The 21,607-nt window shown below is 44.4% G+C and overlaps 1 protein-coding gene across 3 annotated transcripts in view; it reads left to right on the forward strand.

Moving 5' to 3' along the window:
- The window catches only part of rev3l (REV3 like, DNA directed polymerase zeta catalytic subunit), a 190,088-nt gene that overhangs the window by 130,853 nt on the left and 37,628 nt on the right, over positions 1 to 21,607 (forward strand). For all 3 annotated transcript variants that reach the window (XM_078212338.1, XM_078212339.1, XM_078212340.1), the window contains 4 exons: positions 5,585 to 5,700; positions 9,990 to 10,108; positions 12,669 to 12,787; positions 15,032 to 15,173. In XM_078212338.1, coding sequence (XP_078068464.1) covers positions 5,585 to 5,700; positions 9,990 to 10,108; positions 12,669 to 12,787; positions 15,032 to 15,173 — 496 coding nt within the window. The remainder of the gene's footprint in view (positions 1 to 5,584; positions 5,701 to 9,989; positions 10,109 to 12,668; positions 12,788 to 15,031; positions 15,174 to 21,607) is intronic.

Below are 21,607 nucleotides of genomic sequence, written 5' to 3' on the forward strand. Positions count from 1 at the left end.
ATCTACTCTGTCTAATCCTGTTAGAATTTTATAAATTTCTGAGAGCCTCTCTTAGTCTTCTAAACTCCAGTGAATATAATGCTAACCAACTTTGTTTCTCCTCAAATGACACCTGCCATCCCAGGAATCAGTGACTGATGCATAAAGACACCAAGGTCTTGCTGAGTATCTACCTCTCTCAATTTACACCAATTCAAATAATAATCTGCCTTCCTATTATTGCTACCAAAGTGGATAACCTCACATTTATCCACATTATACTGCATCTGCCATGCATATGCCCACACACTCAGCCTGTCCAAATCATGCTGAAGCATCGCTGCATCCTCCTCACAACTCACCCTCCCAACTTTGAATCATCTGCAAATTTGGAGATAATGCATTAATAATATGAACAGTTGGGGTACTAGCACAGATCCTGTGGTACCCGCTAGTCACTGCCTGCCAACTGGAAAAAGACCCATTTACTTCAGCTCTACTTCGTGCCTACTAACTAGCTTTCTATCCATCTCAACATGTTACCTGCAATCCCATCCACTTTAACATTACATAGCAATCTGCTAATGAGAGCTTTTAGAAAGTCTAAACTACATCCACAAGTTCTCCTCGGCCAACTCTACTGGTTACATCTTCAAAGAATTCCAGTAGATTTGCCAAGCATGATTTTCCTTTTGTAAATCCATGCAGACTTTGTCTGATACCACTGCTTTCCAAATGCTGTGCCATGAAATCCTTGATAATGGACTCTAGCAACTTCTCTACTACTGGCGTTAGGCTCACAGGTCTATAGGAGAGGCGATGGCCTAGTGGTATTATTGCTAGACTATTAATCCAGAAACTCAACTAATGTTCTGGGGACCCAAGTTTGAATCCCACCAGGGCAGGTGGTGGAATTTGAATTCAATTAAAAATGTCTGGAATTAAGAATCTACTGATGACCATGAATCAATGACCTTTAGGGAAGGAAATCTGCTGTCCTTACCTGGTCTGGCCTACATGTGACTCCAGAGCCACAGCAATGTGGTTGACTCTTAAGTACCCTCGGGCAACTAGGGATGGGTAATAAATGCTGGCCAGCCAGTGACGTCCGTGTCCCACGAATGAATTTTAAAAAATCCCTCTGTCTTTTTGAATTATGGGCTTACATTAGCTACTCTCCAATCTGTAGGAACCATTCCTGAGTCCAAAGAATTTTGGAAAATGACCATGAATGGATCCACCCATTTTTAGGGCCAGTTCCTTAAGTACTCTGGGATTATCAGGCCCTGGAGATTTATCCGCCTTCAATTCCATTAATTTCCACAAAACCATTTTTCTGCTAATACTGATTTCCTTCAGGTCCTCACTAAAACTTATGTTTCTCAATTTCTGGTAGATACATTGTTCATGCCGCCTTTGTGAAGACAAATTCCTTAGCCATTTGTAGTGGTGAATGGTTGTTTCAGACTGGGTGAATTTGTCTGGGGTTTGCATTAGGATCACTGCTAATGAGGTAGACTTGGGTACAGAGAACAATTTCAAAATTCACAGATGCCATGAAATTTGGTGTTGTAAACTGTGAGGAGGATCATGGAATCCCTACAGTGCAGATGGAGGCCATTCAGCCCATCAAGTCTCTTCAACAGAGCATCCTGCCTGTAACCAATGTATTTATCCCACTAATTATCCCACAGATTGGAAAACAGCAAATGCGACGCTACTGTTTAAGAAAGGAGGTAGACAAAAGACATAACTATAGGCCGGTTAGCTTAACTTCTGTAGTATGCTTGAATCTATCATCAAGGAAGAAATAGCGAGACATCTGGATATCAATTGTCCCATTGGGAAGATGCAGCATGGGTTCATGAAGGGCAGGTCATGTTTGACTAATTTGGTGGAATTCTTTGAGAACATTACATGTGCAGTGGACAATGGGGAACTTGTGGATGTGGTGTATCTGGATTTCCAGAAGGCATTTGACAAGGTGCCGCACCAAAGGCTGTTACATAAGATATAACATGCACAGTGTTACAGGTAATGTATTAGCATGGATAGAGGATTGGATAACTAACAGAAAGCAGAGTGGAGGTAAATGAGTGTTTTTCTGGTTGGCGATCAGTGTCTAGTGGTGTGCCTCAGGGATCAGTGTTGGGACCGCAATTGTTTGCAATTTACATAGATGATTTGGAGTTGAGGACCAAGTGTAATGTGTCAAAATTCTCAGATGACACCAAGTTGGGTGGAAGAGCAAAGTGTGCAGAGGACGCTGAAAGTCTGCAAAGGGATATAGATAGTCTAAGTGAGTGGGCGAGGGTCTGGCAGACGGAGCACAATGTTGGTAAATGTGAGGTCATCCATTTTGGTAGGAATAACAGCAAAATGGACTATTATTTAAATGGTAAAAAATTGCAGCATGCTGCTATGCAGAGGGACCTGGGTGTCCTTGTGCAGGAATCTCAAGGAGCTGGTTTGCAGGTGCAGCAGGTAATTAAGAAGGCAAATGGAATTTTGTCCTTCGTTGCTAGAGGGATGGAGTTTAAAAACAGTGAGATTATGTTGCAGCTGTATAAAGTGCTGGTGAGGCCACACCTGGAGTACTGTGTACAGTTTTGGTCTCACTTGAGAAAGGATTATACTGGCACTGGGGGGGGTGCAGAGGAGATTCACTAGGTTGATTCTGGAGTTGAGAGGGTTGGCTTATGAGGAGAGACTGAGTAGACTGGGGCGATACTCATTGGAATTCAGAAGATTGAGGGGAGATCTTATAGAAACATATTATGAAGGGAATAGATAAGATCGAAGCTGGGAAGTTGTTTCCACTGGCGGGTGAAACTAGAACTAGGGGGCACAGCCTCAAAATAAGGGGAAGCAGATTTAGGACTGAGTTGAGGAGGAACTTTTTCACAGAAAGGGTTGTGAATCTGTGGAATTCCCTGCCCAGTGAAGCAGTTGAGGCTGCCTCATTAAATGTTTTTAAGGCAAGTATAGATAAATTTTTGAACAGTAAAGGAATTAAGGGTTATGGTGAGCGGGTGGGTAAGTGGAGCTGAGTCCATAAAGATCAGCCATGATCTTATTGAATGGCGGAGCAGGCTCTAGGGGCCAGATGGCCTACTCCTGCTCCTTGTTCTTGTGTTCTAATCCCCCTAACCCACACAGCTTTGGACACTAAGGAGCACTTTAGCATGGCCAATCCACCGATTTTTGGATCTTTGGACTTTGGTAAACTTTGAGGACTTGGGCTGGCAGAATGTGTGAACACTTGGCAGAGCAAACTTAATGCAGAAAAATTTGAAGTCTTGCATTTCGGTAGGAAGGACGAGGAGAGGAAAAGTGTGATTCTGGACTGAGTGCAGTGGGTATATGTGATCTACTCATCGTGGTGGTGGGGTAGATTGAGAAACAGATTGAAAAGGCAAATTTATTCCTCGGCTTTTTAAATAAAGGCATAGGATATAAAAGTAAGGAAATGAGGATGAATTGTCCAGTTCTGGGCACTGCACTTGAGGAAGGGAGTCAAGGCGTTAGCGAAGATGCAGAAAAGATTCACAAAATTGGTTTCTAGATGAATTGGAGAAGCTGAGGTTGTTCTCCATGCAGAAGAGAAAATTGAAAGATTTGATAGAAGATTTTGATCATGAGGTGTCTAGACAGAGTAGGTAGAGAGACTATTTTCTTTAGCAGAGGGTTTGAGAACCACAAGGCACAGATTTAAGGTGACTGACCATAAAACCAAAGGAAACATGAGTTACGCAGCACGTGGTTAGGTCTGGGGGACACTGCCTGTGTGGTGGAAGTAGATTCTATCGAGTCTTTCGAAAGGGTATTGGATAAGTACCTGAAGATAAATGTGTGGGGCTCTTGTAGAGAGCTAGTATGAGCATGGACATGATGGGCCGAATGGCCACTTTCTGCGCTGTTATGATTCTATTTTCCGTATTTCACGGGATGTGTTCACCAGTGGCAATGGACCAAAAGTTGAGCTGAAAAGATGGGTTCTGAAAGAGTTGGGTGGGGGACAGGAGTTCCTGAGAAGTGGGGCTGTCGTGGAATGAATGGAAAGGGAGGTGCATAAATGACCAGCTAGTTAACGAAGGGCATGAGAGTTGACATTAGGGTGATGCAGGCTGCAACTCCTTGAAGAGAGGCCATAAAGGAATTTAAAGACCAGATTTCAATGGTGAAGCCTTTAGAAGAAAATTAAGACTTGCATTCATGCCTACGGGATGTCTGAGTTTACAGCCAATGAAAGTTCTTGAAGTGTAGTCGCCGTTGTCATGTAACATATGTGGCACCCCAAGTGTTTCCTTTGCTAATTCCTTTTTACCAAGAACAGTCAAGGTCTAGAACTCAAACAATTTTCCACAAACCTTAATCTCCATGTCCTCTCGGGATTCATTGAAGGGAATTCTATTGAACTTTTGAAATTAATGTGACCATCACCTACATTCATTGTGTACCTCCTGTGAAAATTCCTTGGTGGAAGACTACAGAGAGAAATTTTATCAAGTACCGAGCTAATTTGCAAACTCACAAGCAGCCATGTGATAATGACCAGATAATTGTGTGATGTTAGTTGAAGGATCGATATTGGCCAACAAACTGGGGATTAACTCCCAGGCTCCTCTTCTAAATAGATCTTCTTTCATTTATAGCCACCAAGTAGGCAGATGGGGCATCGTTTTAATGTCTCATCTGAAAGATGGCATCCCCAACCCTGCAGCACTCCCTCAGTACTATACTGGAGTGTCAGCCTTGATTTTTGTGCTCAAACCCTGGAGTGGGACTTGAGTCTGGAAGCTTGCGATTCAGAGGAGAGTATGTCACCAACTGAGCCATGGGTGATGCATTTTATAGGAATTAGCACTTGCGAATATATGTCGACAGCAAACATTGATGGGCTGAGATGGATGGTGTCACAGTGATGGAAGTTGGCAATATTTGGTGACAGAGTAAGATATGGGATCAGAGACTCAGTTTGCAGAGTGGTAAGTCACTGAGATTGTGAAAAGTTGAGTTTAGCCTGAGACAGTGACTAGGGAAGGGGATGGAATCGATGACGAGGGCTGGCGAGTTTGTGGTAGTTCCGAAGACTGCTGAGGAAATTGCGGCTCCTCCACATTTGGATGTTGGATGAAGAAGCTGACAAAACAGACAGGCATGGGATCAAGAGAAGTGGTGGAGAGCTGAAGTTGTTAATCATCAGTGTGTGCATAGAGACTGGCGCCATGTCGTTGGGAGATATCACTGTGGGTGAGGAATAGGGAGAGGTTGTAACCTTGATAGGGACTCTGCAGCTAGCTATGTGAGGAGAGGTGGGAATAGAAGACATTGCTGCAAATGCTCTTCTCCCTTGTACTAGTGCTTTCATATGTTCTTCGAAAGAACTGAGGGAGGGTACATACACACAGGCACCATGTACAGACAAGGTGCCAGGGCGAATGCAAGGGTAAGGCACCAAGAGCACCTGAGAAAGTTCCTTTGAAATGTTCTCACTCTGCAAATTCTGGCTTTCCAAATGGTTTGTGCATCTTGTATTTTAATCTTTCTGCACAATGAAACTGAATGGATAGTTAATTAAATAATCATATTGAACTTGTGTTAGGTACGATCCTGATATCCTGCTGGGATATGAAGTCCAGATGCATTCTTGGGGCTACCTTTTTCACCGAGCTGCTGCGTTAGAATTTGATCTTTGCCGAATGATCTCCCGCATTCCAGGTAATACTGATTAAAGTTGGCAAATACACCTCTTGAGAAAAATGAAGCCAAGGCATTATATACTAAAGGAGGGATAACCTCTGAATAAGTTGCCTTGCATAAAAGAACAGAATTTGCAACATAGAAACACTCCCTTTGGCCAAACAGATCTGTCAGTATTTCTGCTCCACACAAGTCTCCTTCATCTAATCCTGTCAGCAGACCCATTCTATTCCTCTCTCCCTCATACTTGCCTTACTTGTTTGAATCATTTCAGCATAATGGCACTTTTGACATTTAGTATGCAACTGGGAGACCAGAACAGACTTGCTGAAGGGAGAGAGAAATTGAAGTGATGGTTGGGGTGGAATTGAGATTCATAGAAAGTGTAGAAGACAGCGAATCAGTTTACAGAATGATTCATGATTTTTATTTTGCTGTCAAAAGTGCTGAGGCGAATCACCTATATTTTCAACAATTAAATGTAGCTAGCAGATTGTCTGCAGTTTTGCCAGTGGTATCTGTAGTGTTCAGTGGTTTGATTGACTGAGATTGTCTGCGAACCTGACTGAGCCCTCCTTAAAATGAGCTGGTGCTTTACTGTGCGTGATGGTGTACACATGTTTTACCACACACTCGAGTAGAGAGACTCTTCCACATGTCAAACCAATGAATTCTTATTCAACAGCCTGCACATCTTTGCAAAATGTTTCCACTCAAAGCATGTGTTACACTTAATTGGCTCAGAGTGTTTCCACAATTTGGGTATTGTTCAGAAGGTATGTGACCGTGATAGGGTAATGTTGATGAGAGTGCTTGAGACCTCTTTGTCTGTAACCCTTGCACTAGAGTTGGTTGGGCTTAGACTCTGAGTCTATGGATGCATTGCTGCGTAACCTCTTTGAACCTAACATGGCAAGTTCAATTTGGACTGTCAAGGTTGTGTTTTTTTTCCATGAGGAAACATTTCCTCATTCATTAAACTGAACTCTAACCAACAAACTCATTTATAACCAATTGATTGAATAATGTGCCAAATTTACATGTAGAAGCCAGTTGCTGCAATGCTGGCATGTATTGTTTGATGGGTTCGCCAATTCCCTGGGACTTCTAGCAGAATGTATATCATCGGATCATCATACTTTTCCTTGGTCCGAAGAATCTTCCAAGAGCAGTTACTGCTGTATTAAACATAAATGTACCTTCTGTAAGCTGCTTAAATATTTGCTGGCTTTCTGCTCTAAGACAATGTGTGAGTATCGCATCCAAGCTGTCCATTGTTGTAGTAAGCAATAGGTATTGCTCCCAGGAAATGGAAGGGCCTCCTGGTTCTGGAGTTGGTAAAGTTGAACTTTTCTCAACCATTCCTACCTCCACTTTTTGTTATGTATTCACCATTTTGTTTCTATGCCTTTATATATCTGACTTATCTCCATGCAAAGATGAAATTAGTTCTAAATCTACAACAGGTTTATTTATAGTATTTAAAGTACCTCAGCAAATACAGGATTTTTTTCACATGCACTCAGCCAAGATTCCAGAAACACCTGGATGGTGTCAGTCATTTAACACTCTAGCTCCATGTACAGGTTTAAGCAATCAAGTGCAGCGCATGGAGATCAGCGAACAGACTAGCATAACCAAACACAGATCAATCAAACCATTGAACAGTACAGTATCAAGTATTGCAAAATGGTATTGTAGAAGCAGAAATATACCAGCTGTAAAAGTTGACACAATAAGGGGGACCATTTGAAGTTTAGAGATCACAGTCTTTGAGCCTCTGAGCTGATCTTGTCCATTTGCTGTACATTGCCTGGGTGGAGTCTAATGTAGGTGACAGCGTCTCGCCCATGTTGTCTCTATTTGGGAAGGCCTACTGCATTAACTAACTATTGGGCACTAAACTAGGCCTTCCCTCAGATCAAGGACCCCAAGGTCAGAAGTCTTGCCCATTGAGAGCAGCCAGCCAATAGGAGGCTGGCAGATCTGTATTGCTCGGCAGTACAATATAATATGCAATCCTGAAAGTTGGGCCATTTGGCTCGTCAATCTGCCTGATCTTGCAGCATTATGCATTTAAACTGACAGGGCATTTGTACATTTCAGCACACCATAGATATCCATATCTATCACTAGGAGGACTGTGGTTGCTGCCAAGGGGGTGTTGGCAACAATAGAAGGAGGTGACTGTCCCCTGCCCTTGATCAGTCCTTTGAACAAACCCGCCCCACCCCCACCCCAGAGGTCTGCCAGCAACGCCAACAGGAATCCATTGCCGCTGTTGGGTAAATACCAGGCACTGGCCTTCCTGCCCCAGACTTGCATAGAAACATAGAAGATAGGAGGAGGCCATTTGGCCCTTCGAGCCTGCTCCACCATTCATCACGATCATGGCTGATCGTCCAACTCAATAGCCTAATCCTGCTTTTTCCCCATAACCTTTGATCGCATTCACCCCAAGTGCTATATCCAGCCGCCTCTTGAATACATTCAATGTTTTGGCATCAACTCCTTCCTGTGGTAATGAATTCCACAGGCTCACCACTCTTTGGGTGACACAATGTCTCCTCACCTCCGTCCTAAATGGTCTACCCTGAATCCTCAGACTGTGACCCCTGGTTCTGGACTCCCCCACCATCGGGAACATCTACCCTGTCTAGTCCTGTTAGAGGCTTAATCAAGGCAATGGGGTCCCCACCTGCTACATTTCTGCCCCACCTCCAAACTCGCCTCAGAGGAGGGCATTAAATTCCACCCTCTGCTTCTCCACCTTATTCCCATTATCTGGCTGATAGCCCAACTTCTGGACCTGGCCCTGTGCGGGGAACCACCCTCCACCCGCAGAATTTACAGCAAATTGAATGTGTGTTTAAAATTTCCATTACTTGAAAGGGAATAATGAATTACAGATATTTAAATTTATCTCAAATAAATTGAAATATTTACATGAGCTTTCAAGTAAAATTGTTTATTTTGATTTCTCATTTATGATCGAGTCCTCGTTAAATGATATCAAATCTAATTGTACTTAAAATGCTTAATCAGGCATGGACATGTATATAAATTATCACTATTACTCAGAATACAAAGAAAATTACAGCACAGGAACAGGCCCTTCGGCCCTCCAAGCCTGCACCGGCCATGCTGCCCGACTTACTTAACTAAAACCCCCTACCCTTCCGGGGACCATATCCCTCTATTCCCATCCTATTCATGTACTTGTCAAGACGCCCCTTAAAAGTCACTATCGTATCCGCTTCCACTACCTCCCCCGGCAACGAGCTCCCGGCCCCCACTACTCTCTGTAAAGAATCTGCCTTGTACATCTCCTTTAAACCTTGCCCCTCGCACCTTAAACCTATGCCCCCTAGTAATTGACTCTTCCACCCTGGGAAAAAGCTTCTGATATCCACTCTGTCCATGCCTCTCATAATCTTGTAGACTTCTATCAGGTCTCCCCTCCACTTCCGTCGCTCCAGTGAGAACAAACCAAGTTTCTCCAACCTCTCCTCATAGCTAATGCCCTCCATACCAGGCAACATCCTGGTAAATCTTTTCTGTACCCTCTCCAAAGCCTCCACATCCTTCTGGTAGTGTAGCGACCAGAATTGAACACTATTCCAAGTGCGGCCTAACTTAGGTTCTGTAAAGCTGCAACATGACTTGCCAATTTTTAAACTCCATGCCCCGGCCGATGAAGGCAGGCATGCCATTTCCTTCTTGACTACCTTCTCCACCTGTACTGCCATTTCAGTGACCTGTATACCTGTACACCCAGATCCCTTTTGTCTATCAATACTGTTAAGGGTTCTGCCATTTACTGTATATTTCCTCTCTGTATTAGACCTTCCAAAATGCATTACCTCACATTTGTCCGGATTAAACTCCATCTGCCATCTCTCCACCCAAGTCTCCAACTGATCTATATCCTGCTGTATCCTCTGATGGTCCTCATCGCTATCCGTAAATCCACCAACCTTTGTGTCGTCCGCAAACTTACTAATCAATCCAGTTACATTTTCCTCCAAACCATTTATATATTAAGGTCCCAGCACTGATCCCTGAGGAACACCACTTGTCATGACCCTCCATTCAGAAACGCACCCTTCCACTGCTACCCTCTGTCTTCTTTGACCGAGCCAGTTTTGTATCCACCTTGCCAGCTCACCTCTGATCCCATGCGACTTCACCTTCTGCACCAGGTGCAGAATACAAAGCAAACATTATTTTAAGACTAGTACAAAGAGGTTCCAAAAATAACTTGGCACAAGTACGTTATGGAATTCTAACACTTTTTGTTTTATTAGATGATAATAAAGAGAATCGGTTTGCTCCAGAGAGAGATGAATATGGTGCCACTGCCATGTCCGAGATAAATGTTGTGGGACGGATCATTCTCAACGTATGGAGAATGATGAGGAGCGAGGTAACTGCTCATCTTTGTAACGTATAAGTGGCAGAAACTGGGTAACTTTGCATTAGCTGAGGTAGAAACTATATCAACTTTATCAAGCTTAGTTGAATGAAAGGAATTGAAGGGATGTTGAAATGGGTAAATTATTAAATCTGTTTGTTTGTTTATAGGGCAAACACTGGTCATGATTCATAGAATCCTACAGTGCAGAAGGAGGCCATTCAGCCATCGAGTCTGCACCTACCAAATTCCCACCTGGGCCCTATCCCCATAGCCCCATGCATTTACCCTAGCTAGTCCCCCTGACACTAAGGGGCAATTTAGCATGGTCAATCCACCTAACCTGCACATCTTTGGAGCGTGGGATGAAACCGGAACACCTGGAGGAAACCCACACACACTGGGAGAAGGTGCAAACTCCACACACAGTGAACCAAGTCGGGAATCGAACCCAGGTCCCTGGTGCTGTGAGGCAGCAGTGCTAACTACCGTGCCGCCCATTTTGGGTTGAGTGCCCTGTTATCATGTTATCTGAGTTTACTTGAAGTGGTGTCCTGTGCATTATGTGACAACAATACACAGTAAAATAATCTTGCAATAAATGATATCCATGATCACCAGAAAACCATGTGCTCAAGTTTACAACGTACAGCTCCAAAAGAATTTATCCGTATGCCACTCTCACATTTGTACTGGGGAATCAATGTCTATGTGCTGGGCTCCACTTTTATACAGATTTCCAAAGAGTTAAACAATCCTACGTTGGCTTCTTTACACTGACAAAAAATCGCAAGCAACTGGTTCCTATGTTTTGCCTACACCACAATTCAGTCAAAGGAAGGTATCCATACATCTGCAAACAGCTGCATTCCTATAGTGCAAAAGTGGTTCTGAAAGAACAGTTGTCCTTTTGTTGGGGGAATGAGACAGGTTTAATCTCTACATGTAAACTTGAACAAATTATCTTTTCAGGCAAATGTCTTTCCTAAGCTGTGCTGTGCAGCAAAGTGTTCTAAATAATCTCCTTTTCCTTTTGGTTCCAAAGTCTTTGTTGCAACTTCCTGAGCATTTTAATTGGATTCTATAGCTTCTAATAGAACCGTCTTTGAAATTTCAGCTGAAATGATGGCAGATGCTTGGTTACGCATCCCTTTAGAACACATTTGTAGGACATTTTGAAATAATTTGCAGCACAGGCCAAAACTGTCGGGGGAACATTGATTAGTGGTGTTGAGCAGAGATCTGTTCTGGGTTTCTTGTCCTTTGTGTTATGTAAATTTACTTCCGTTGTCCTTAGTTTCTAAACGGACAACTTGGACAGATCGAAGGGAAATCGTTGGGTTTGTTTACAAGCTTTCTCTCTCTTACCATAGGAACTCTGGCCATAATTAAAAACAAAACATGAGGTTTAATTAATTAACTCAAGTGAGTAGCAGTTTGTAATGAATAAACAATTTTTTACATTTTGACCCACACTGCGGTTTATTTTGAAACATCCTGCAGAAGCATTTTAAGAGATTAAATGTCCAACCAAACACTGGTTGGCATTACAGCTAAATCTTCAATTGCTTAAAAGAAATGCCACCCAGCAAACTCATTGCCAGTTACAATAAAAGACTTTGGAAGCTGAATGGAATGGGAGCTGTTTAGTACATTTTGCAACTGAATACAGTTCATGGGGAAAGCATTGGTCTCAATATGATTCAATCATTGTTACACATTTGCAATACCATGCTTTAATTGCCATAATTACATTGTTCCTCTAAAGATGGCCAGTATGCAATGTAAAATTTACATCTTCTAATCCGTTCCAGTAACTGACAGCTGTCCGATATCTTCCCTGTCTGAACCATGATAGACATTTAGTAGATATTTCGTCTTTTTGTTCCCAAACCTATCTCAACGGAGCAAATTTCAACCTGAACATTATTGTGTGATACCTTCACTGGCATGCTCTTGATTACCTTCATGTTATGCAGGGAATTGGTGAGACCACATCATGAATACTGTGTGCAGTTTTCGTCTCCATATTTAAGGAAGGATATAAATGTCTTGGAGGCGGTTCAGAGGAGGTTTAGTAGACTGATACCTCTAATGAGCGGGTTGTCTTATGAGGGTAGGTGGGAAATGCTGACCTTGTTTCCATTGGAGTTTAGAAGAGTTGAGGGCAGACTTTATTGAAGTAGATAAGATCCTGAATGGTATTGGCGAGGTGGACATTGAAAGGATGTTTCCTCTCATGGGAGAGTCCAGGACTAAGGAGTACTGATGAAGAGAATTTTTTTCTGAGTGGTTGCGATTTTGCAGCTCTTTGCCTCAGAAGGTTTTTGAAGCGGGGTCACTGAATATTTTTTCAGGCAGAGGTAGATCGGCAAGGTTATCGGGGTTGATGAGAATGTAGAATTCAAAACACAAACCGATCAGCTATGACCTTATGGAATGGCAGAGTAGGCTCGAAGGGCTGAATGGCCTACTTCTCCTATTTTGTATGCCCAGGTAACTGTACAATGTCTAGAAATGTGTACAAAATGCAGTGATTTTTGTACAGTATTGTTTTTTTTCCCCCCGACAGGTTGCTCTCAACAATTACTCTTTTGAGAACGTAGTCTTTCACGTTCTTCATCAGCGATTTCCACTCTTTTCCTTCCGTGTCCTGTCTGACTGGTTTGATAATAAGACCGATCTGTACAGGTAAATGTTTGTCCTGCAGCTATATTTTAATAGTTAACTAGAAAGCTTAGATCTGGATTATTTTTAGATTCCAGTTTACAACTCTTTGATTCATATTAAGTTACTCAATCTAGCTAATGTTAAATGAAGCAATAAAGCAACCACACCAAGAACCAGGAGTAGCAGACCTGCAATACAAAGTAAAAATAGTTAATTAAATTAAACTTGGGCACACCCTCCTTTTGCTTCTCCAAATGTTTGATCGGCGGAGTTGATGGACACCCGTACACGTTCAGTGACTGATGTTTCTGAATGTACACACTCTGACTTAAAATTGAGACTCTATCGTATTTTAGTGTTTACATCCTTAACCATCATAAACCAAAAAGAATGAGGGTGGATTTATTCACTTCCGTAAATGACAAAGTATGGCTGGAATTCTGCCAAAAGATTCTGAAGTGTTGAATTCGTGGGAAAACTGGAGTAATTCACGCTGTTTTTTTCAGTGGGAGTTCACACTAGAATCCCCCCACACTCTGTGAAATGCAGAGGCCACCAGCGTGAATGTCGTTAGATTTCAGGGGGCGGGGCCTATTCCCACCCGAAAGGCCAAAACCAGCAGGCCTCTGAGCATGTGCAGTGGCCCCGAACTATCAGCCTCCTGTTTGCTGGCCAACCAGCGAACCCTGTAGTGCTGCCCCCCCCCCACCCCACCAACCCTATCACCAACAGCCCCCCCGCCCCCACCAACCCTATCACCAACAGCCCCCCCGCCCCCACCAACCCTATCACCAACAGCCCCCCCCCCCCCAAAACCATTCGGGCCAACCTCAACCCAGTGCAGGACCATCCTGATCTCCAGCACCCTGCAGTGCCAGTCCCCCCCACCCTGATTGGTGGCCTCCCACCTGCCCCCATCAATCCCAGTGGTAGCAGGACCCCCTCTCTTTCTCTTCCCCTCCCCCCAGATCGACCACCCCTCCATCAGGCCCTGCCACCTTGGTAGTGCTAGGCTGCATAGGCTGGCACTCCCAGGGTGCCCATGCCCAGGGGACACCCCCCCCCCCCCCCCCCCCCCCCCAATCGTCCGACCCCCAAGGGGCCCCCGATTGCCCGCCCTCTTGACTCCAGTAGGGCCGGGCCGTCCGCTCCCCATTAGTGGGGAGCTATAGCAATACCCGCTGGAGTGAAACGGATGGAGTGAGCAGCACGGTAGCACAGTGGTTAGTGCTGCTGCTTCACAGCTCCAGGGACCTGGGTTCGACTCCTGTCTGTGTGGAGTTTGCACATTCTCCTCGTGTCTGCATGGGTTTCCTCCGGGTGCCCCGGTTTCCTCCCACACTCCAAAGATGTGCGGGTTAGGTTGATTGGCCATGCTAAAATTTGCTCCTTAGAGTCCTGAGATGTGTAGGTTAGAGGGATTAGCAGGTCCATATGTAGGGATAAGAGGGTAGGGCCTGGGTGGGATTGTGGTCGGTGCAGACTCGATGGGCCAAATGGCCTCTTTCTGCACTGTAGGGTTTCTGTGAGTCTATGAAACAATCTGGTGTGATGGGAGGTGCTAGAGGGCCCAGAAAATTCAGTCCCGGGTCCGCGAATAGTATTTGAATAGTATGCTAAATATGATGTAAATGCTGACCCCGTCTCCCAGCCGGTTTCCAGCACGGCTCAGACACTGCTGGAAATCTGCCTCAGGAGACGCAAACGCAGCGCGAACTCTCGCAGGAAACTTGCGAGTCGGCTGACACGCGATTCTCCTGGCAGCGCAGTGGGCTGGGAGAATCATGGCCTATGGAATCCCTACAGTGCAGAAGGAGGCCATTTGGCCCATCCAGTCTGCACGGATCACAATCCCACCCAGACCCTATTCCTGCAACCCCACATATTTACCCTGTTAATCCCCTGACATTGAGGGGCAATTTAGCATGGCCAGTGCACCTAACCCACACATCTTTGGACTGTGGGAGGAAACTGGAGCACCCAGAGGAAACTCACGCAGACATGGGGAGAACGTGCAGACTCCGCACACACAGTGACCCCAAGCTGGGAATCGAATCCGGGTCCCTGGCGCTGAGAGGCAGCAGTGCTAACCACTGTGCCGGCCTACGTTTCTGCGCTGAGCGCAAATGAATTTAGAAGAATGTTCATGACTTTGAATAAGACACAACCGAGAATTCCTTTGTAGGCAGAATTCCATAATAAACCCATTAACCTCTGGAGTGTTTTGGTGCTTCCAACGTTTAGGAGTTCATTTCATGATTGCAGGTGGAAAATGGTTGACCATTATATTTGTCGTGTACGTGGAAATCTACAGTTGCTGGAACAACTGGATTTAATCGGAAGGACAAGTGAATTGGCACGGTTGTTCGGTATCCTGTTCTACCATGTGCTAACGAGGGGTGCACAGGTTAGTGGTTTAAACTCTGTGCCTGGTGCAGAAGTGATCCTGTTGTTCTTGTATATCACCATTTACTACAATTAGCCTTCCTTTGCAATATGTAAGTTGAATGCAAACTGTTTAGAAGATGTTAGGGTAATATATCTGTGTAAAACACATACTAATGACTTTTTATCTTTTTCCTGTGGCATTTGTAATTTGCAAGTATTCAAATTCTCATGAACAAGAAAGACATTGAAGAAAATCATGCAAAGTTTTTCTGGCACTTTACCTTTTGTCTGCAAATAGAGTTTTTGTTCATTTGAACCTTTGACAGTGAGGCATGGCAACAGCACTGCCCTGAATCGCCTCTTACCGAAGCATTTTCCAGGCAACCTTGTTCTCTGAAATTTAAGCTGAACTATCTTTTGGAAATCCCTTTGGAAAAGGGGAGGGAAAAGTGTTGGTGTAGTGGTAATGCTGCTGGGCTAATAATCGAGAGGCCCAGGCTAATGCTCTGGGGGCATGGGTTCAAAGCCTAAGGTAGTAGCAGGTGGAATTTGAATACCATTAATAACTCTGCAATTACAAGTTACAGTAACTATAAAACATTGTCATAAAAACCCAACTCATGTCCTTCAGGGAAGGGCTCTGGCCTGCATACCACTCAGTTGGATCAAACTGCTACAAAGTGTAATAAAAGAAATGAAACCAGACAGACCACTCAGCATCGACCTAGAAAACAACAGCAGCAAACCCAGCCCTGCTACTAACATCTGGGGGCATGTGCCGAAAGAGGGGTACCTTAGAAATATATAAGATTATGAAGGGAATAGATAAGATAGAAGCAGGGAAGTTGTTTCCACTGGCGGGTGAAACTACAACTAGGGGGTATGGCCTCAAAATAAGGGGGAGCAGATTTAGGACTGCGTTGAGGAGGAACTTCTTCACAGAAAGGGTTGTGAATCTGTGGAATTCTCTGCCCAGTGAAGCAGTTGAGGCTACCTCATTGAATGTTTTTAAGGCAAGGATAGATAAATTTTTGAACAGTAAAGGAGTTGAGGGTTATGGAGAGCAGGTGAGTAAGTGGAGCTGAGTCCATGAAAAGATCAGCCATGATCTTATTGAATGGCGGAGCAGGCTCGAGGGGCCAGATGGCCTACTCCTGCTCCTAGTTCTTATGTTCTTATGTTTCTCAGGAAAGTTTACTCTAATGTGTTAATTATCCAGTCTTTGATTAGAAAGTTGACACTTAATCAGCACTTCAAGTGAAGTTTAAAGTTTATTTATTGGTGTCACGAGTAGGCTTACATTAACACTGCAATGAAGTTACTGTGAAAATCCCCTAGTCGCCACACTCTGGCACCTGTTCGGGTACACTGAGGAATTTAGCATGGCCAATGCACCTAACCAGCACATCTTTCGGACTGTGGGAGGAAACCGGAGCACCGAGAGGAAACCCACGCAGACATGGGGAGAACGTGCAAACTCCACACAGACAGTGACCCACGCCAGGAATCGAACCCGGGTCCCTGGCGCTGTGAGGCAGCAGTGCTAACCACTGTGCCACCGAGCCGCCCAAGTATTCCTAAATCTGCTCCCCCTTATTTTGAGGCCATACCCCCTAGTTGTAGTTTCACCCGCAAACTCCACACAGACAGTGACCCAAGGCTGGGAATCGAAGCTGGGTCCCTGGCGCTGTGAGCCAGCAATGCTAACCACTGTGCCACCGTGCTGTCCTGTTCATTGAATATGAAATGAGAAATGAATTTTGACTGTCAAGTGATGTTTTAATGGATGTGAGCTCATGGTAAAAATTGCTTCTAATTTAACACTGAGAAATAGTGGGGGGATTCACCAGGCCCACCAGCTGCTAACAGGAATCCTGGCCACTTATTGAATCAAGTATTAGGGCTAAAACAGGATTTTCGACGGGCATTAAACCTGTTGTGATTCACCCAGCACGCTGTGCTGCCCCCGACCAGGTTCCTGCCCAGATTGGTCGGGATCCTGTTCATTATACAAAACTGTTCATTGTAATGTAATAAGTGGACGAAAAGCCCGATTCAGGGGCCTCCGGCCATGCACCTGACTCCCCAGAGGGAGGTCTGCCTGGCGGGCTTTGTTGCTGCTCATGAAATGCAGGGACCCTGACGCCTTGGATTCGGGGGGTGGGGGTAAAGAGTGCCGGACTGAAGTGGAAAGGTCCCCCAAGGGTCTTCTGGGTTGGGAGAGTGCTGGCTGGGGGCAAGGAGCTTGTTATAATTCAGGTTAGAAACTCCAAAGTGTTTCTTGAAGTCCACCTGAATCATGAGTTTTGCTATTTGAATTTAGCTAGGGTGAACATGAGATATTTCACTTCGGGTATGATTCAACTGACCCACTAGGGAGCTTTTATCAAACAAAGTTTATTTAAGTATATTGTTAACATGTATGGAAAGAAAATTAGCAATAACTTTTACAAACAAGAGGATATAGGAAATGTCCCAATCAAACAAACAAACATCCCATAAACAAAAACCTTTTCTGCAGGTTTAACACAGCAAAGACTAGTGCTCGCGTGATACTGGAATTTAATCCTTTGGTTGAACGCTGCAGTTCTCTTGAGGCACACACAGGCAAGCTTGGAGTCAGGACAGCTTCCCAAAACACCAGGGAGAGAGATTTTGGTCAAGCCAACTTCCAACTGCAGATTCTCTTCTCCAGGAAGGCCAGGAACCTTGCTTCCAGCTAACAGCAGAATTTCCAAAACCAGATAAAGCGAGGGAGAAACACTACTTTCCAGTCTGATGGTCACCCCCTTCTAAACTAAAACAGCAACTCAGAATTGAAACCGAAAGAGCTCCTGTCACCTGACCTGTCGGCCAGTCTTCCTCCTAACAATGCAGGGTCATAAAACAAATTCCAAAAAGTACCTGAGGCCCACAGTAAAAATAAACAAAACCCCATTGAAGCAGCAATAAAGGACTTCTCCAGGAAGCCTGGCAGCAACAAAAAAAAAACCCAAAGCTGTGATGGCTGCAGAGAACATTACTTTTTTTTAAAAAACTTCTTAAAGGTGGATAAATGTCGAAAGCTGACCTTGGGTTCTTCCTTGGGGTGGAGATCCCAAGGCTGGGCTGCCCCTTCTAGCCCTGGAAAACCTGACAATCACGCTTGACATGGTAATTTCAGGCAGCTGTCTGTTCAGAATCTTCATCCTTGTCTGTATGCTGTGAAACCTTTGAGGTGCCCTGGTCACTTTACTATCCATGCCCCCTGGGCACTTAGAAGCTTTCAAAATCAAGACAGCACTCCATTGTGCGGAAGGGATTGCTCTTTCTCTTTCAGATGCCCAAGATGTGAAAAGATCCTTTTGAAGTGCTCAGACTGACAGGGAATGTCAGTTTTGGAAAGGGAGATTTTCATTTTGTACCCTGAATGAGCAGCAGGTGCAGTCTGGCCACTTTGATCTACTCGGATAGACAGCTGAACAGCAGACCACACACTTCATTGTTGTTTCAAGCGAGCAGGTATCTTTCCCTTTTCACCACAGGTGCTCACTCCGTTTAGACATTCTGAGTCTTCCTAAAAAGCTGAAAACCCTTTAAAAGCTTTGAATCCCTTTGGAAAGCTTTGTTTTCATTCAATTTCTCACTCCAATACCTTTAACTAGCCTTTGATTGACAGCTTGATGCTTTAAAACAGCAGGGGAGAGCTTTCGGTTGCTCCTTTCTAATGGCAATGTTTAGAAACATCCTTGTTGGGTCCAAATAGCCAGAGAAATTATGTTTATAAACATTGTTTAGAAAAGAGGAACTGAAAGCTCCAGAGATTCACTACCCTCTGAGAGAAGAAGTTCCCCCTCAACTCTGTTCTGAACCGGCCCCCCCTTATTTTGAGGCTGTGCCCTCTAGTTCTGGTTTCCCTTCTAAGTGGAAAGAATCTCTCCACCTCTACCCTATCCAGCCCCTTCATTATCTTATATGTCTCTATAAGATCACCCCTCATCCTTCTAAACTCCAACGAGTACAGACCCAATCTGTTTAATCTCTCCTCATAAGCTACACCCCTCATCTCCGGTATCAACCTGGTGAACCTTCTCTGCACTCCCTCCAAGGCCAATATATCCTTTCGCAAATAAGGGGACCAAAACTGCACACAGTACTCCAGTTGCGGCCTCACCAGTGCCTTGTACAGTTGCAGCAAGACCTCCCTGCCTTTATATTCTATCCCCCTCGCGATAAAGGCCAACATTCCATTCGCCGCCTTGATCACCTGCTGCACCTGCAGACTGAGTTTTTGCGATTCGTGCACAAGGACCCCCAGGTCCCTCTGCACAGTCGCACGATGTAATTTTTCTCCATTTAAATAATATTCCAATTTACTATTATTTCTTCCAAAGTGGATAACCTCACATTTGCTAACGTTATATTCCATCTGCCAGATCCTCGCCCACTCGCTCAGCCTATCCAAATCTCTCTGCAGACTTTCCGTGTCCTCCACGCAATTCGCTTTCCCACTCACCTTCGTGTCATCAGCAAACTTGAATGCCCTACATTCAGTCCCCTCCTCCAGATCATCTACGTAAATGGTAAACAATTGAGGCCCCAGCACCGACCCCTGCGGCACGCCACTGGTCACCAACTGCCAACCAGAAAAGCACCCATTTATCCCAACTTTCTGCTTCCTGTTAGAGAGCCAATCCCCAATCCACGCCAACACCTTACCCCTAACTCCGTGTACCCCAATCTTCTGCAGCAACCTTTTGTGAGGCACCTTATTGAACGCCTTCTGGAAATCTAAAAACACCACATCCACCGGTTCCCCTCTGTCAACCGCACTAGTGACATCTTCATAAAAGTCCAGTAGATTCGTCAAACACGACTTTCCCTAAATGAATCCATGCTGCGTCTGCTTGATCGAACCATTCTTATTCAGGTGCTCTGTTATTTCCTCTTTAATAATGGACTCTAGCATCTTCCCAACTACGGACGTTAAGCTAACCGGCCTGTAGTTACCCGCCTTTTGTCTACTTCCTTTTTTAAACAGTGGCGTAACAGTAGCTGTTTTCCAGTCAGCCGGCACTACCCCAGAGTCCAGCGAATTTTGATAAATTACTACTAACGCATCTGCTATTACCTCAGCCATTTCTTTCAGTACCCTGGGATGCATTCCATCCGGGCCCGGGGACTTGTCTACCTTCAGTCCTATTAGTCTACCAAGCACCACCTCCTTAGTAACAGTAATTGTATTAAGGACCTCCCCTCCCACCAACTCTCGATCTCTAATATTCGGCAAACTATTTGTGTCTTCCACCGTGAAGACCGACACAAAGAACTTATTTAAAGTCTCAGCCATTTCCTCGTTTTCCACTATTAAATCCCCCCTCTCATCTTCCAAGGGTCCAACATTCACTCTAGCCACTCTATTCCTTTTTATATACTTGTAAAAACTTTTACTATCATTTTTTATATTTTGAGCTAGTTTAGTTTCATAATCTATCTTTCCTTTCTTAATCGCTTTCTTAGTCGTTCTTTGTTTTTCTTTAAAGCTTTCCCAATCCACTAATTCTCCACTATTTTTGGCCACTCTGTACGCATCTGATTTTATTTTAATACTCTCCTTTATTTCCTTCGTTATCCACATCCGGTTATCCTTTTTCTTACAGTCCTCCTTTATCACCGGAATATATTTTTGCTGAGTACTTAAAAAAATCTCCTTAAAAATCCTCCACTGTTCCTCAGCTGTCCTACCTACCAGTCTGCTCGCCCAGTCTACATTAGCCAATTCCACCCTCATCCTATCGTACTCCCCTCTGTTCAAGCAGAGGACACTGGTTTGGGACCCTACTTTCTCACCCTCCATCTGTATCAGAAATTCCACCATATTATGATCACTCATCCCAAGAGGATCCTTCACAAGAAGATCCTTAATCCTACCTGTCTCATTGCACAGAACCAGATCCAAGATAGCTCGCTCTCTCGTAGGTTCTGTAACATACTGTTCAATGAAACAATCCCGACAGCATTCCAAGAACTCAACCTCAAGCCCTCCATGTCCAATTTGAGTCGACCAATCAATATGTAGGTTAAAATCCCCCATGATTATTGCCGTTCCACTTTTGCACGCAACCATTATTTGCTTGTTTATAGCCCTCCCCACCTCTAAGTTATTATTTGGGGGCCTATAGACCACGCCTACCAGTGTCTTTCTCCCCCTACTATTCCTTATCTCCACCCACAACGATTCCACGTTTTGCTCCTTAGAGCCTATGTCGTCTCTCACAACCGTCCTGATATTATCCTTTATTAACAAAGCTACCCCACCTCCTTTTTCTACCTGTCTATCCTTCCTCAATGCCTGATAACCCTGTATATTCAGTTCCCAGTCCCGGTCACCCTGCAACCACGTTTCTGTGATGGACATTAGATCATATTCATTTGTATGGATTTGTGCCATCAACTCATTTACTTTGTTTCGAA

This window comes from Mustelus asterias, chromosome 5, assembly GCF_964213995.1.
Source record: "Mustelus asterias chromosome 5, sMusAst1.hap1.1, whole genome shotgun sequence".
NCBI lineage: Eukaryota > Metazoa > Chordata > Chondrichthyes > Carcharhiniformes > Triakidae > Mustelus > Mustelus asterias.